The 18,757-nt window shown below is 43.6% G+C and overlaps 1 protein-coding gene across 2 annotated transcripts in view; it reads left to right on the forward strand.

The window, feature by feature from the left end:
- Window positions 1-18,757, forward strand: part of LOC138266585 (uncharacterized) — an 808,694-nt gene that overhangs the window by 585,708 nt on the left and 204,229 nt on the right. Inside the window, exon 5 of one of the 2 annotated variants that reach the window (XM_069215427.1) lies at window positions 10,931-11,065. In XM_069215427.1, the coding sequence (XP_069071528.1) occupies window positions 10,931-11,065 (135 nt within the window). The remainder of the gene's footprint in view (window positions 1-10,930; window positions 11,066-18,757) is intronic. The other variant, XM_069215428.1, reaches the window with a different exon arrangement.

Here is an 18,757-nt window from a genome sequence, read left to right on the forward strand (position 1 = left end):
TGCAGGTCAGAGGAGGCCTATAACACCCCTGTCCAACTAACTCGCTGCTTGTGCCTTGCAGCGTCACAGGAGGACTGGGGTATCAGACTGGCACCTGCCAGGGGGATAGCTCCCTTCCTTCTGAAGATTAGTTGGCAACTCATTCTCCACCCCACCAGGACTGCGGAGCGAACCTATGCAACAGGCCTACCCTGTGAACGGAACCACACAGTATAGGGGAAGCCGATGTTCCACCCAGCTATCATCGGGCTGCTGCTCCATGCCAGCTCGAGGACTCAAATGCAATGGGGGGGGTGAAGATCCCCAGCACTCATCGAGCCATCTACTCATTGCTGGGCTCTTTGAATAGGCCACCCCACGAGTTGATGTCAGGTGCTGCAACCTGCGCTCCCAGCAGGCGATTACTGAAAAGCCACCCTGGTTGCCCAACATGGCACTGGAGATGGTTCTAAGGACTCTCATGAAGCAGGTACGCTGCCATATGCCATTAGGGACCGCACAGCTACCTCAAAACTAACTCTAAGGGGACCCACTTCAGTGAGGGCTTTGGTACACCAGAGGAATGCAGTTCTAGCAGGCCCTCCCTCCCTCCAGGAACAGTAGCAATCCACAGACTGCCCCAGAGGCCCCCGAGCCATGCCAGGAAGAGGCTGCAATTAACCTTGGTCTGCAGCATATTTCCACAAACTGCCCTACCCACCCGCTCCTTACTGCCTGATGTGCTATGCACGTGTTCTGCACTTGGCATACTTCACTGAGAACCTTAACCCTAGATGAACCCATACAGAGCGCTTTGTGATCCCCACCTCGCTGGGACCACAGACCCATGACCTCAGGGACAAAATCATCTAGGCATTCACAGAGTGGATCTGTGGCATTGGCGCAGTGCCGCTGGGCCTTGTACATTGGGGACTGGGTGATCTGGCATTAAATTAATCTTCAACATGAAGGATGGACTGCGATGTTTCACGCCTGCTCACCTTGCATGAGTACATCCTGAACACCACCCAAGGACTTCCTCCCCTCTTCTTCTACAACCTTACCATTATCCGTCGATTGCTGCCTGTCTCTCAATGATATCTGGTGATAACAGCATCTCCAGCCTTGCAAATGCCTGCGGCTCTTGCTTTGAGATCGCTGGTGGCGTGAATGCAGGCCTGTGATGCTTCACGACACCTATATCATGATCTGGCTGCTTGTGCTGCTGCGTCCCCGCAGTAAGCAAGCCGGGCCCCCTGGTGACTCTACATCACCTTCAAAGTCACCATCACCATGAGTAAAGATAGACCTACCCATCCGATGACTTCCCAGATCCACATGGACCAATACACAACAGATCAAGGCAGTGCTGGGAGCAGCCCAACCAAGCAATCACCCCTGCCCGAAGGAGACCTAGCGATGATCCTTAAAGCTATCAGTGCCTCCCAGTCTACCATTGAAGTCAAACTAGGAGATGTTTGTGAAGACATGGGGGGCAAGATCTACATAACGCATTTGCTAGAATCACCAATGCTGAAACTTGCCTGTCCAAGATGATGTCACCCAACTGAAAACACAGGTATCCCACCTCCACTCACGCACATTGGAGCTCCATCACTGAGTGGAGGATGCCGAAAACTGCTCATGATGAAACAACCTGCACATTTGTGAGATTCCCGGAGGGTGTCAAGACTTCACAAGTCGCTGAATTTTGAAGACCTGGATTAAAACATGTTTCCTACCAAGAAAATTGTCTTAGTAGTTCGCAGTTGAGCAAGCACACCAGGCCTTCATCCCGAAACTGCCTCCGTGAGCCCCACACAGACCCATGATTGCCCTGATTCTATATTTTAAGGACAGGGATAATATCCTGAAAGAAACCTGCTCTTGTCCTGACCTTTGCTACCAAGACGTCTAGGTGCTCATTTTTTCTGATTACACTAAAGAAGTGCAGATGCAATGGCTGTCATGTACGGCGATTAAGAAAAAGCTCCAAGCGATGAATATCTCCTACAGACTCCTATTCCAAGCTCGGCTAAGAGTAGTGCACGCTAATAAATCCCATTTTTTTGACAACCTGTTGGTGGCATGGACGTGGCTAACCAAGGAGCCGCCACTTGGCCGTTCATGTAGCTCTCATTCATGGGAGGCCGGCCGCCCCGAACTGACTTCGCTGTTAGCCAATCCCATACAAAAGCAGTACCACACTCACGCGTGTAGAGGCTAAGGACTGAAGGTGTCGGCATCACCTTCTCCACCTCTTTGCCCTCGTGATCTGCTGCCATCCTCAGCACACTTCTCTCTGCCATCCAGCACGGCAGAACTATGAGTACCTCAAACCGACCTTCAGGAAGTGACCTCATTGCCCCCTCCTGGCAAGACAGAAGATACAGACCTATCTCAGAGTCCTAAGATATGATCAGTCGGCAGCAGAAATCCTGTGCTAATGAGATCACGCCGAACGACATGAGATACACATTTTGACCCCTGTTGGCTAGCATCGAACCTACATGATAGAGAAGTCCATCACTCTATTCACGGTTCCAAGTTGTTGTATAATTTTGGTACTAGTTTTACACTAACACATGCTTCTAGGGTAGAAGTATGGGGTTGGGATTTTGGTGGGGTTAAGTTTACTTAGGTCTTAGATAGGGACTTTGGTTTATTTGTATTTTGTTTGTTTAACATTGCAAGCAGGCACTCACTACAGCTGCACCAACTACAACATATGCCAGACTCTTGGTTACCATTTACACACAATGAATGAACACACAGGGAGATCTTCTTCATGAGGACACTAGCCATGGCTTGACAATATAATTCTTCACCAACATGGGTTGCATCACAGTTAGATCCTGGAATGTTAACGGTCTCCTGAACCGCGTGAAGCAAACTGTGGTCTTGAAATTTACACACAGGTTCCTACCAGATGTTCTAATGCTCCAGGAGACTCATTTGCTGGGAAACTCCTGTCCGTCCTCACATGCCTGGGGAATGACAGGGTCGTTCAATACACCCCGGGGGTCCCGAGGTGTAGCAATTCTACTACACTGCTCCTTTCCCATGTCCTTTATTTGAGAAACAGAAGACGCTCAGCATCATTTTCTTGCCCTTACTGGAACGGTAGAGGGGCACGCCATCAACCTGGTTGGGGTATACATGCCCTATTGGCTCTGGACACCTTCCTTCAAGAACTCTCCTAAATCCTACTAGCCCCTCCCAAGGGGCTCACAGTGATAGGGGGTGACTTTAACATGGTTCCGACTCCTGAAATCGATGCCCAAGGCCCCCCCTCTGCCTCTCAAAGAACTGGTGCCTGCCTGTGTCCAGGAGTAGACTTCTGCAGTTGGTCTTTGTGATTTCTGAAGGATCTGGCATCGTTGACATCGCCAATACACTCATACCTCTGAAGCCCACCATACCCAATCCTGCATAGACCTCCCCCACATCCCGGCCCGGGAATGCCGGGAAGTGTGCCAAGTTCAAATTCTCCCCTGAGGCATCTCAGACCATGCTCCTCTTCTTCTAGCCCTGGGTGCACATAGGAGCGACCCCCCATGTACAAGCCCTTGAAACAGATTTAAAAGCCTACTCTCAACAGAATGATGGCTCAATTAGCTACGCTGGCACCCTCTGGGCAGCCAGCGAAGCCTTATAAGGGGACTCATCAAGACTTTATCCGTGTGCAATAACAGGCACGGTCTCACCAGGTCACCCAACTAAAGGCCCATGCGCTCAGCTTGGAAGCAAGTGCTGCAACAGACTCAGGGGAGGAGATATCCCAACAGTTAGACCTCGTACGAGAAGAGATCCTTCTTGTATCTATAAAAAGCCGCAAAAAAAAAATGTGGCAAGCTATGACAGCTTGGGTATACATTTGGGAAGATAAGAATCGTAAGCTTCTCTGCTGGCAGGCCAACTGCCTGCAAGCAAATAGAACTATCCCTACGATTACAGATGAATATGGTCGCACCAATCACACCCTTCAGGACATTGCGCAAATGTTCATGGCTTACTACAGATGCCTGTATGCAACTCCTGGGAACAAAAGACCAGATCCAGATCCTCATCTTCTAAGCAAAATACTCCTTCTCGACTACCTTCCTTGGAGGACTCATTGTTGGACCAGCCTTTGACCGCCGAGGAGGTGGGGGTGGCCATCTCATCGGTGACCTCTGGAAAAACCCCGGGCCCAGATGGGTTTCCCACAGAGTACCATTCAAAACTCAGAGAGATCCTGATACCCTGGTTACTGGCCCTCTACAATGTAGTGCTCGAGAAGGGCACATTCCACTCTGAAACAGACTCATCCTGTATTATAGTTCTAGCAAAGACCCAGCCTCTGTCATCCTCCTGTTCTAAATACTGTCCATTCTTACTTATCAAAAGGGAAGTCAAAATCTATGCAACAATGTTGGCTTCTCATCTTAAACAAGTACTGCACATGCTTATACATCCCGATAAGTGCGGTTTTATGCTGACTTGGAGTACGCGGCACTGTTTCCGAAGGCTCCAGGTAGCCCTGGCCCACCATCTTTAGCACTCTCCTGACTGGCATTGCTATCCATTGACTTCAAAAAAGCATTTGATAAAATGGACTGGAACTACCTAGAACGTGTGCTGGTACACAATGACTTTGGACCCATTTCAATGAGCTGGTTTGTGTACTCTACATCAACCCCACCACAAGGGTTCAGATTAACGGTGTGCTCTCTAAGATTTTTCCTATCAGGAGAGGGATGCCACAAGGATGCCCTCTCTCTCCCTTCTTTTTGCACAGCAATCGAGCCCCTTGCATGCCTGATCCGGTGCGATGCCATATGAGGGGATTGAGGTGGGATGCAGAGCATGAGGATTGTATTGCACTTTACGCTGATGTGGTCCTCCTGAACTTGGAAGACCCAGCAGTGAGTGGTCCTCGCTGTCTTCATATCCTTGAGATGTTTGTAGGAGGCCTTAGGCCTCCTTGTTAATCCAACCAAATTGGTTTTGGTACCTCTCGATATCACCCGTGATTATATTGATTGGCAGAAAGACATCCCGATACGTCGCCTTAGGTTTTGCTTCCTTGGGATTTGTGTGGCGCTTCCCTTATTCTTAGACTGATAACGATGGAATTCCCTGCCATTTTATGTCATGGGTAGGATTGTGCTCCATAAAATGATGATCCTACCCAGATGCCTTTACATTTTCCAAAACATACTGATTCTCATATCTCAGGGGCAGGTGGCCTCCTTTTGGTGGCAAAATGCTAGATCCCGCCTGGCCCTCTACCACTGTCAATGGTTCCCCTATGTAGGGGGGTTGGGGATGACTAACCTCTGCCATTACTATGTAGCAACACGCCTTCTCGTGATCAACTACTGGCTCACTGGGGGTGGTCGACCCCGTATATCAGCTTGAATTGACAACCTTAGGATTTCCCCAGATAATGGCCATGATCTATGGATTGCACCATTTTTACCACTGTCCCAGTAGTGACCAGAGTGATCTTCCTTGTGTGGAGGGCAGCCCTCTGACATACACAGTAGGACACCAAACGTACGGACCAAACCCCCCACTGTGGCATAATACATAGCTGACAGAGTTGTCGGGCTGGCTATGGCTATGACCCATGATTCAGAGATACTGGACTGCAGTGATTGGGGAACTTACAGAGGTATTGGGCTGGGATGTTCCCCGTTCTCCTTTGTTGTTGATACTTGGTGTTCTGGAAGGGTCTGGAGGCTCAAGAGTGGACCAAACGTTCCTGTGCACTGCAACAGTAGTGGCCAAGCGAGACATAGCGGATTGTTGGAAGAACCCCGTTCCTCCTCGGTTGATGCAATGGAGGAGAGGGGTAGACTGGTTTGTACAACAGGAGAGGCCTGCCTAAGGGGGCCGTGGATGCCCCTTGAAACAATGCCAGATGTGGGGGAAATAGCTGGGACAGATTGACTAAACTGCCTATCTACTCACATCCAAAGGCCTTTTATCCTGCCTGTAAATCTCTTCTAATGTGTAATGAATGGCTGTACAGTGGTCCTTCATGTAACTGTGATAACATATGATTTTGTGCCTGTTTTTATACGAACACTAACAAAAATTAGTTATCAAAACAAAGTTTGAAAGATGATGTACCCAAGGTCTTTTAAGACCATCTGGATTTTAACTTTAAAAGTTTGTGCTTTTGGGAGTGATATTTCTGTCTTAAATATAGTATTGTTTATTAGTTAATAAAAACCATAAACCTACATGTCAACAATTCACTGCAATGCATATCACAATAAAACACATTAAAATCAATGATAAAACAATACACAATAGGCATATCATCTTACAATAAGAGCGCATAAATGATAATAAAATCAAAATGCACCCCTGGGAAAGGATGCCGTGGGACCCTAACATGATGATTGTCATAAACAAGGGCATCAAGTGCTTTCAAGATGCAGATCTCTAACTTCCTGCATATGGCAGGTGGGGGTTTCTTAGAACTACCTAAGATTTATAGAGTATAAAATGCCTATGTGCCTCAAGTGTAAGTGCTGAGTGTACACAATGTAAAGTGCTTGTGAACCTAAAATACAAAGGCCCTCATTCCGACCCTGGCGGGGTCAGAATGACCCCCAAAGTGCCAGGGTGCATGCAACATTGTATCTTTCACGAGTGTCCATGGTGTTGGATGTGTATTTAGTGCTCCCTGATTAAATAGCTCAGTTAGGAACAGTAAGGCCCTCTCTTTTGCAGCCTACACTCTCCAAAACGAAGGCATGTGCTATTGCTCCTGCAGGGCAACATAAAGCATATGCCACTTTTAAGAATGTGCCACCATACTATGAAAAGTTACTCTGTATGATGCAATTGTTTTGTCACCTAAAATGTATGGAAAAGTGGTGCATCATTCATGATTCACCACTTTTCTAGTGCCCCATTGCATCTCCCTAACGACACCATGTGTGCACGTATTTCCAATACGCCACCCCATGGCAGCCGTGCCCACATTAGCATCATAATTTCTGGCACTAAAGTGGCACTTTGCTGGATTAGTGCCATAAATTATGGTACTAGTATAGCAAAGCACAGGGAGGCCCATTATTTTTGGGAACGTCATCTTAGCACCTGCCATAGACAGGCGTTAATAATGGCGCTAGAAATAGCGCAGTGAAATCTAGTAAATTTCACTGAACCATTTTTCTGGCCCTCCCTATGTGGGAATGCCCCCCTTGCATACAGTATGCCTGGTACCGGCATAATGTGCCGCAAGGGTTTACAAAATGCTTGCAGCGCACCACTTTGTGAATATGTCACATGGGAAACGCAACCCAAATGCCACATTTGCATAAAAAATTACGCAAATATGCCCCATAGTATTTTATTCTGTGAGGTCACCCACCAGCACAAATTGGGTGTCTGTGCCCATTTTTCTCATCCAGACCATGGCCCTCTAATACATGGCAGGATATTTTGCGCAGCAGCACACATGTATTTTTGCACTCTGCAGCCAAAACATAATAGGGCAGACTTATGGAGACATTGAGTTCCTGAAAAGTCACACAAAGTGATGCAAACTAGTGTAAAGTTTTGATAAAAAATGCACTTTCCAGTGCCAAACTACATTTGTACTAAAGCTTTGTCCTAACAAGAAAGCAAGTAGTGCTTTGGATTGCCTTGTACTACTTTGCATCAAAGGGGAATTCTCTGGACAGCACATGGGTCTTCTTATGGTATTGTCGTAGTTGGACTCTTGCTCCTAGGTGAGATTGCTGAATTAGGGATGACAGCACTTTTGTTTGTAGGTGACTGAGTACTCCAACAACAAGTCGCAACTGATGGCACAATCCTCCCCTCTCACAAGCAGTACCTCATCAAAACCCAGAATGCAAAGATTATTTCTGGCAGCCTTATGCATGAACTCTAGATTGCAACATCTTTGGAAAAGTCATGGTGGAACGGAAGTTACCCTTTTCCCTCCTTAGCAACAAGGCTCTGTCATACACAGGCAATGAAGGAGATGCAGGGTATATATTTTCAATATATTTATTGAAAAGACTTCAATCTACAATAAAATGCATGATTTTCAATATATTTATTGAAAAGACTGCAATCTACGATAAAATGCATGAGCTACAATGATTAGGATAAAGAACAGTAAAGGAAGCATAATTGGGTAGATAGGAGTTGTGAATACAAAACCCACCACCATCTTACAATACAGATGAGATGTAAAATCCCCAGCAAAGAGAACCTAATCTCTAACCTAATGAGTGCTAGGTATGATAAACCTAATCTGTCAGTACTATGCCCATGAGGAGCACCCCCCACCTCTTGTTACCTTGGAATGAGGTCTTTAGGTGAGACTCCGTGGTGACAAAAAGGCTGAGTCCTGCAGCAAGGTGACATGCAGTGTAGATGGCATCTGGAAGAAATCCCTCTAGTGACCTTGTCCATGTGAGATGTATTTATACAGATCATGTAGGACCCCTGACACAGGTCTGTTCCTAAACAACTGATAATGAGGCAGACTTGTGGCTGCAATTATATAAACAATCCTCAACAAGTGTACATTAAGTTCCTGTCACACGTAAGTGAGAAAGGGACATGATATTAATACGTCATTACTGATCACGACACTGATAATTACGATTTTACAAAGTGGCACTAATAATGCAAATCAAAACAGTTCTATAACTATAATCAATGGCAGTCATCTTAAAAGAAATAATAAAAGAAATAAACTAAAACAGAGCAAGCTATGTAGGTTAAAAGTCACTAGGTGACGGGGACCAGGCCTGCAAGTCAAAGGGCTAAGATAAACTCCTGAGTCCCAAAAAAAAAAATTTGCATTCACCACACTGCCATCCATGTTTTTGATTAAAAACCCTATCTACTAAAATTGGTAGACATGGTTTTGTGTCAGAAAACAAAACCTCCTTGAGACAGGCATTCACAACAAAACATGTTTTTGTATCTCCCAACTTTTCAAAAATTGCCTTTGTGCACTATAAGTACTCACCCAGTGTGCAAAACGTTTTAAAGTTACTCTAACCATAGTATTTTTTCCTGGAAGTGTATCCTCCCAGTACACAGCCTGTGCTAGACATCATGCACACACCTTAGCACTGTGGTCCAAAGGTATGTATGAGGTGCTAGGCAGGCTGGTAGTACACCAGCACTGGGGAAGAGAGCAGCAGCATACCTTAGAAGATAGAGATCTGTCATGCCATTCTCTCCTAGCCAAAAGCAGCCCTGTGCTGCATTGCATTGAACAATTATAAATCTTTCCCGCGGTGCGAATTTATTTGGCATAATGTTAATGTGTTATCTAATATCAATTCTCCAGGGAGATGCTTACATTCTTCAACAGCAAACCTCATCTGCATCGCTAAATTAAGGAAGATAAGACAGGGTGGGAAAGCATTTATGGTTAGAGCAACCCAGCTCTGGAAAGGCCTCTATGAGATCCTCAGCTGATGTATGGTACTTTAGAAAAGCATTGGAAACTTGGCTTTTACTTAAGTAACCTTGTATTGTACTCTTATCACCTACATGTGCAGCTGCTTATTGCCCGTAGAGGCCTGTAGCACCAGGTTACCATTTTGGTGATAGTGCACTTTATAAATTTTTTAAATAAATAAATAAATGAATAAGTCACACAGTGTGATCTTGGGAACCCCAGTTGTGTGACTCCACTATTTCAAACTTGATAATTATAAATGACATCATCAAGTAATCCCAGATGAGGGATCAGCAGGCTTGGACTCACTGAGCCCGGATGTGTACCTTGTAACACCACAGGCAGGGGCTGCAAGAGCACCATCCATCCCCTAGTCAATGCCAGTAAGTTCGTGGGGGGAGGGGTAAGGTCCCCCTTTGGCCACAGCCTTCCATTGGCATGAATGTCCTCTTCACGCTATATTTACAAGCCCGCAGCCTGCATGGGATACCAACCGAAGTTGGAAATTCTCTGCTGCTTGCTCTGATTACGTATAATAATTTGTATGAAAACTCTACCAAATGCACATGGATCTAAAAGTTTGTGGGCTTTGAAGGGATTAGTGGGTCGCAAATAGACCAACCTCATGCAGTGTAAGGACTCACCCAATGTGTGAAAAGTTTTAAAGTTACTTAAAGCATAGTATTGTGTTCTGGAAGTGTACAAACCCTGTACTAGACATCACACACACCTTAGCACAGTGGTCCAGAGTTGTGTGTGTGTGGTGCTAGGCAGCCTGGTTGTACACCAGCACTACGGAAGCGAACAGCAGCACCATACCTTAGTGGATAGAGCTCTGTTATGCTCTTTCCTCCCAGTCCAATGCAGCGCTGCGCTGCATTGCACTAGAACATGATAACCCCTTCCCACTGCACTACTTTAATTGGCGTAAGGTTAGTCGACACCAGTAACTTCATGGGGGGAGGGAAGTGCTCCCCCTTCAGGCAAATCCTTTCACTGGCACGTTACGTTTACAGGCCCACAGGCTGCATGGGATACCAAGCATGGATCTCAATGTCTGTGGGCTTAAAAAGGGAACTCGTTTTAAACTCTTTGCAGTATTGAGAGGAATTGCGCATTTCTTGATCAAGAAAGATCTTACAAAAACGCATGATGTATTTTAAAGGTATTCTGTATGTGCTGACGTTTCTCACCAAAGCCTTAACGTGTATTTTATTTGCGATTGATACTGTAATTGCAAAATGTGTTTCACGCTGTAAGATTATCTTTTCATTTGATACAATATGGAAACCAAGCAAGACAGCTTCAGCTGATAGCCTTCCAAAGAGCTTCTCCTTTTAAGAGGATATAAATCCCTTTTAAGTGTATTTTATCTACTGTCTGATGGAGGCCCTGGGGGTATATTTTACTTTAAAAAAACACGTTTTGATTGTTCACAAATTCTTTAGATTAATATGCAGCTGTCATTGAGCACAGATTCTAAATCTGCTTTTATCTTTCATTCCCTCTCCCTAGGCTGCAACAACTGTCTGCCTCCCTGGGAGAAACGGTGCATTCATTTCTGGTTGGTGCCCGATACAACAGGTCAGAGGCAGAGTACATCAACTTGTCTTCATTTAATACACGTCGCCTATCACGCAGTCACAAAAAGTAGGCACAGAAATCATGTGAAAAAAACTGAGTACCGTGCTCTTGGTAATGTTTTTTCATAAGCTGCATTCTGTCAGAAAACGTCAAGTTTCGGCATATTTTTGACATTCTACAATATGTACCAAAATTGTTTAAAAAAACCATGAGCCAGGCTGAACAAAGTGAAGCAATGCGCTGAAATGTAATTTGAAACAAATAGATGCCACTTGCCTAACCTCTTAGTATTCGTAAGGTAGAGCAAGCCTTTAGGCATGGTTATGTATGAAACACTGATGACCATAAGTTACTACTTCATTGGGAATACTTCTCTTCCAGAAAATCATCTTTGTGATACTGAAATATGTGCATTATTACTCGTGGTATGGGATTAACAGCGCCGTTAAATACCCTAAGGCCCTCATTACAACTCAAGCAGAGTGGTATGACCATGCTGGCTATCCCTCTGTGTGATCACGACTGACTCAGTGTTCTTGCACCCGGTTTTTGTGGGAGCGGAAACACCAGGCCAATTTTACCGGCTGGTAATTCCAGCCTATAATATCACATGAGGGTCTGGATAAAACGCCAGCCATGGCCTTTGTCCTCATCCCTGCTCAAGCACTGTTTTTTTAAGGCATGAGAGCTCATATGATCCTTTCCCCTTGACAGGGCCCCCTTTCCTCTTCCTTTCCCTACATTCCCAAAACCACTCCCTCCACCCCTGTGGAGCACAAGCCCCTATCTCACATATATACCTGCTCAGAGTACGTGGTAAATGAGAACGCTGATCCTACTGGAACATGGAAAACTGTAGAATCCCACCCAGTAAAATAAGGTCCACATCAATATTTCCCATTGGAAATTTGACATGTTATTACTCAATACATGAGGTGTTTTCGTGCACAGTACTGGCAATTGCGAGTGTAGAGTTCGCACCCTGTCATTATCCTGTAAATTATACCGTGGAATGACGTAGTGCTGCAAGAAGTATTGAGTGAGATGTAGTGGCAGTAACAAGGACTTGTAGCAAAAACAACCATTACTTGTGGTGCTACCTTTTTTGCTTTTTAATTATGCATTTGGGCCCTTGGGCCTTTGCCCACAAAACCATATTTGCAATAAGAGATAAAGGGAGTAGGGCGAGGAAATGGATAGGCATGAGGATAATGAGGGCTTGTGGGAATAATCAACAAAACATAACAAAGCAGAACAACATCATGATGAAGTCCTCCCCCTTTGATATCAAAGTCAAATTCAGTCTTACACTTATACATGCGCACCAAAACATGTCTCTAATGCCATTGGTAACCTGGTCCTACAGTGTGATGGTGGGGGGGCTGGGTATTTAAAAAATATATCAATAAAAGCATGGCCATGGTGTACTACATTAACATGATAGCAGTTTTGGTGTCCATGGGCCTTGGGTTGGGAACTAAGAGCCATATGTACGAACACTTTTTCCAATAGACACAGAATGGGCTGGCCCTAAAACACTTACATCAGCCTTTGAGCCTTCAAAATGTCTTTTGGGTGGCATCAGCACGATCATATATACAGTGTGTTAAGATGTTCATCCAGCGACTCATGTTTCAAGTAGATTTGGAAGTGGACCTTGCTTAATTTGTAATAAATAATATATGAGCGCTGGTTACTAAACTTTTTCTTAGAATCCACTTCTTACTTCCACCACAGGCATGGACAGTGAAGCAGAAACATTAAGCACACAAATTAAAAACTTTGTTTGCTTGGTTTGGGAAGGCTTCCTTTTTAGGTGTCATAGAATTTCTGTGAATTTATTTTCTCAGTCATGTGCGCACCTTGGCCCATATTTATACTTTTTGATGCAAATCAGCGACAGAGCAGATTGCGTCAAAAAGTTTACTGCCGGCTAACACCATTCCAACGCGCCAGCCCAGCACCTTATTTATGGAATGACGTTAGCTGGCGCTGCAGCCTGGTTAGTGTCAAAATAAATGACTCTAACCGGACTGAGGAGGCGAAGGGAAGACTGGGGGTTGTGCACCAAAGAATGGTGCAAGTCAGGTTAGAGTAAAAAATATTGGCTCTATCCTGACTTGCGCAATTTTTTGATGCACAACCCCCATGGAAATGACTCCTGTCTTAGCAAAGACAGGAGTCATGCTCCCCTTGCCAATGGCCATGCCCAGGGGACTTCTGTCCCCTGAGCATGGCCATTGGGCACAGTGGCATGTAGGGGGCCCAGGTTAGCCCCCCCCCCATGCCACTTAAAAAAAAAAACTATACTTACCTGCATTCACTATGGATAGGTCCCCCCTTCCATGGGTGTCCTCCAGGGGTGGGCTAGAGTGGCAGGGGGTGTCCCTGGGTGCGGGAAAGGGCACCTGTGGGCTGCTTCCATGGTCTCTGACCATGGAAATGAGCCCACAGGTCCCTTAATGCCTGCCCTGCCCCAGGCGTTAAAAAACAACGGAAATCTGTCTGGGTGCCATGTTTTAAGGCCCGCCTCCTCCTGTGCGTCATTTTGAGACCAGAGGATAAATAAGGTGCACATGCCTTATAGTCAATTTTTGCACTGCAACGCCTACCTTGCATGTCATTAGCGCAAGGTAGGTTTTCACGTCAAAAAAATGACTCAAACTCCATAACTTTGGCGCTGGACGGGTCTAGCATCAAAGTATAAACACTGAGTTAAGTTTGCGCCGAATTTGCTTAAAACAAAATGACGCAAATCCAACAAACAGAGTATAAATATGGGCACTTGTTTTTTAAGGCTGGGAAAAGGCATCTATGTCCTTTACCTAAAACATCCCCATTTTTTGTGTCTTTTCGACAAAATGCCACAGAGTAGCCTTGTTATATCTGAAAGCACAAAATCTGGCAAGCTTCCTCAGAAATACTTAGGATTGCTATCAAACCGTCGTCATGTGTGGTACCCCCCACCCCCCACCCTGGTATCAGCTATATTGTTCATAAATAGATAGAGATTGTGAGCAAAAGGTTGCATAGGCAGTTTGAGTTGTCGCCTTGATAAACATAACTAGCTTAATCTTTAAATGTGTAATTATAGATTGCACTCAGCAAATTTATCCACTCACATAGGCCATCCGTCGCTGTGGTGATCATTGGGGATGGTGCCAACTAACACTGTTGCACAGGGCGTCACCAGCACTAAGGCCGTCCCTGTGAATAAACATTTATAAATAGGCAAGACTTCAGTTATTACTCCTTGTGTTTGGTTGTCACTAATGGAGACAGGCTGAGCCCAGGATAGGGTACCATCCACGACCCACTCACCCTGCGCCCCCCCACTGATCCAGCATCCTGTTACCCTGAGCAAGGAAGGCAGTAAGATTGTCTACCTGTTGATTCATGGGGCAACATACATAGCAAACATCATACGTTTGACCACTGCAGCCCTGTACACACCAGGCAAAGCCAAGTAACACGTTTATATAAATAACCTGAATAACTATGCCCACATACTACTGGCACCATTAGCCCATGTCGTTCCTCTCTTTTCGGGGCATGATAAAACCACAGAGAGACCTTGTAGAGTGCTATGGGATCACTCAATATTGAAAATGACTTTTTTTTAAATTGTGCGTCAAACTTTTTTGAAGCACGTCATTTTCCACTTGTATTAATAATGCCTTTTGCAAAGAAAAGATGCAAACTTAGCAATGTGTGCATAAAACATCAGCACCACTCAATGGATAAGTTTCACGATGATACAAATTAAGCACAGCTGCGTGACTCAATGTTCAGAATAAGTTCAAGTCACCAAAAATGTGTGCAGTGGTTACTACTGGAAACCAAAAAAACAAAAGTACACAGTTCCAGCCAATAGACTAGTACAAATGTATACAGTAAGTAACAGAGTCTATGAGTCTGCTCTTATTAGAACAAGAGCCCTCACTCACCAAATGGTGACATGCTTCATCATCGGGCTTTTGCAACTTGTCAGGCCGGCACTGCAATGCCTGACGGGCCCCTTGTGGGGGCTCTTTGCCGGAGATCTTTTGAGTGTAAAAAATGCCGGTAGGTGAGTGCTAGTATGTGGGATTGGTATATGGGTATGTGAAAATAAAAATGGCTAGAGGTCTGGAAATATCGTATTTAATCAACCCAGACCCCTGTCATGATTAAAAACAGAGTGTGGGTAAGGATTAGAAGTAATGTCTAGTCCATCCTCATAAACAAAAAAACTGTCAGTCCCTGAATTGGGGGAATGTGGAGAGTTAGAGTACAGAACTAACTATACTTCTATCATCGGGGTCAACACGTTTCTCGCAAAAAATGGCTGTTAAGATCAGTGCGATTCGTCAGGACCAAAAAACTTACCTAATCCACATGTTATAACCCAATACGGGATTTCTTCGTACCACAAAACCCCTCCTTGTATTAAAGGATGGGCCCCATCGGAATAGCGATAAGCATCAGTGGTCCAGTGTAAATTTTTTATGTTTTTGGTTTCATTTTTATTATGATGAAGATTAATTTTTTGATTCTTCTTTCAAAGTTTGTATAAATATTACTTTTGATGTTGAACCTAAACTATGCTTTCCTTTTTTGTTAAAGAGATATCAGTTTTAATTATTTGTTGTTGTAACATTTTATATTAGAATTTTTGCATTTTGGTTATGTTTTTATTTTAATTTTCATTGTTTGTGTTACTATTAGATTTTCCTAGTTATTTTTGGGAATTTCTTTTCCAGTATACCTGTATTGTAATTAAATATGTTTATTTCATTTAGCACTTTCTTGTTGTGTGATATACATTTTAATATTATGTTGTTAAATGTAATTGCAATTAAATTGTAATTATTCTGTATAATTGTATTGTTTTCTGTTTTTATACATGTATACTATATAGTTTTTGTTTTTTACATTTTTAATTATTATGTTTTTTTTTTAAATAGTTGCATTTAATTGTACAGTGTTTAAATGTATAATTTTTTTAAGAAGTATTTAAATGTATTTGTCCAAGTGATTTTACATTTTGTTTACAATTTAAGAATATTTTATTTCATATTATTTGAAAAATAGTTTTAATGTAATTTAAACAATATGTTTGTTTTTTCTAGCAATCTCCCATCGTTCTTACGTTGAAGTGGGAAATGTAAATCAGACAACAACAATGTCCACTGCTTTCAGTATTTGTTGATTATGATGATAAAAAAATAGGAAGTCTGACCCCTCTAAACGTCAATGATGTTCCTAGTATTGCTTAGGTTGGAGTGTGATTATTAATTCTGACCACGCCTAAACCCAGTTCTCTAACCACACTTGCTTGGGTTGAGAGAAACGGTATATCTCACCACCCACAATGTCCATTATTTCCTTACTATTGTTTTGTTTGGAGTAAATCTCACCCCTCCAAAGCCAAGTGCTTTCCCTACTTCTCCTTGGAGTAGAGTGGGAATAGTAAATCCGAGCCCCCAAAGTCCAATTCTCTCTCTACTGTTGCCTAGGTTGGAGTGGGAATAGAAAAACCCTGATGTCTCCAAAGTCCAACACTTTAATCAGTATTGCTTAAGATAGTGAGAACATTGAGGGGCATAATTATACTCTGTTTGCGCCGAATGTGCATAAAATATTTTGACGCACATTCGGCGCAAACCGTGCACCATATTTAAACTTTGACACCCGAGCCTGCGGTTGTCTCAATTCCTCCGTGTGCGTCATTTTTTGGATGCAGGAAACCGCCTTGCGTTAATGACATGCAAGGTAGGTGTTCCCGCCCAAAAAATTACTTTAAGGCCTGTGCGCCTTATTTATACTCCTGCGGCATTTTGATGCACAGGAGGGGGCGGGCCTTAAAAAACGGCGCACAGCCTGATGTGCGCCGTTTTTTAACGCCTGGGTGAGGGCAGGCGTTAAGGGACCTGTGGGCTCACTTCCATGGTCTCTGACCATGGAAGGAGTCCAGAGGTGCCCTTCCCTGCCCCCAGGGACACCCCCTGCCACCCTCGCCCACCTCTGGAGGACACCCATGGATGGGGGGACACATCCCAGGTAAGTACAGGTAAGTTGAGGTAAGTATTTTTTTTTAATGGCATAGGGGTGCCTAATTTGGGCCCCCCTACATGCCACTGTGCCCAATGACCATGCCCAGAAGGAAGTCCCCTGGGCATGGCCATTGGGCAAGGGGGCATGACTCCTGTCTTTGCTAAGACAGGAGTCATTTCAATGGGGGTTGTGCGTCAAAAAATGGGGCAAGTCCGGTTTGAGGTATGATTTTTGCCTCAAATCTGACTTGCACCATTTTTTGATGCACAACCCCCATTTTCCCCTATGCCGGCGCTGCCTGGTTTGAGTAATTTTTTTTTACTCTGACCAGACCGCAGCACCGGCTAACGTTATTCGTTAAATAAGGCGCCCGCATGGCGCATAGGGATGGTGTTAGCCGGGGGTAACATTTTTGACGCAAACCAGCGCCCGCGCTGGTTTGCGTCAAAAAGTATAAATATGGGCCTAAATCTGCTCCCCTCTGAAATTCTAAATGTTCCCTACTGTAGTTTAGGTTGAATTTGGAATAGCAAATTATATCATTCTAAAGTCCAATACGTTCCCAACTACTGTTTTTCGTTATTGTATTTTTGTGCATTTATTTGACAGTGTATTTGTATTGTATTTTGAGATTTTTGTTTTAATTATTTTTAATGTAAACATTAATAATGAAAAATTTTATTTTTTATTTAATAATTATGCTTTATACTTTTATTTTGTATTGTTTAATATGAATGTATATTATATGTATTTTGTGTTTCACACTTTTAGTTATTAGTTGTTTTAATTATATATTGTTTATGTCTGTATGTTTTAATTTGTATTTTTGAATAGATGTGATTTCCAATACAAGTTATATACTTATTTATGAATATGTTATTTGATATGATATTTTTATATTAATTTTTAATGTTGACAGTTAAAGAAACATATTTCATTATAATGATTGTATAGTTTCTTTAACAATTTCCCCATTGTTTCTTAGGTTGGCATGGGAAAAGTAAATCTGATTTCCCAAACCCCCCCCCCCCACACAAAGCTCAACACTTTCACTATTGTTGTTTAGGATGGAGTGGGAATAGTGAATCTGACCCTTACAAATCCAACACTCTCCCTACTATTGCTTAGGTTGGAGTGTAGCTGATAAAGCTGGCCTCTCTTAAGTCCAATTCTTTCACAAAATATGCTTAGCTTGAGTTTGACTGGTAAAATCTCACCATTCCAAAGTTTAATGTTTTCCTTATTGTTTTTTAGGTTGGAGTGGGACCAGTAAATCTGGCTGCTCCAAAGCCCATTATTTTCCCTAGTTTTGCTTCTGTTATACTGGGAATAGTAAATCTGGGGCCCTATTACATATAGGGCGCACTTTCTCTGTTTGTGCCTTGGCGCACCTTAAAACAGCTGTGTGTGTGTGTATATATATATATATATATATATATATATATATTTTTTTTTATGTATCCCAAAGGACACAATGAATCACAAGAAAATGAAATATCAAAGAAAGAAGTGACTCAAACGGATGGACTCATCAAAAAAGAAAAATATATTTTCACTACGTTTCTGCTTCCGCCTTCCTCGGGTAGTACAAGATGATTTGCTCAGTGGCTGACAGCACAGCTTGATTACTGCATATCTGAAGAGTTCTCAGGACTGCATTGATTCAACATTCCTAATGGAATCTTCACTCATGATTCTTTTTGAAAATCCAGCATTGTCAGC

This window comes from Pleurodeles waltl, chromosome 11, assembly GCF_031143425.1.
Source record: "Pleurodeles waltl isolate 20211129_DDA chromosome 11, aPleWal1.hap1.20221129, whole genome shotgun sequence".
Taxonomy (NCBI): Eukaryota; Metazoa; Chordata; class Amphibia; order Caudata; family Salamandridae; genus Pleurodeles; species Pleurodeles waltl.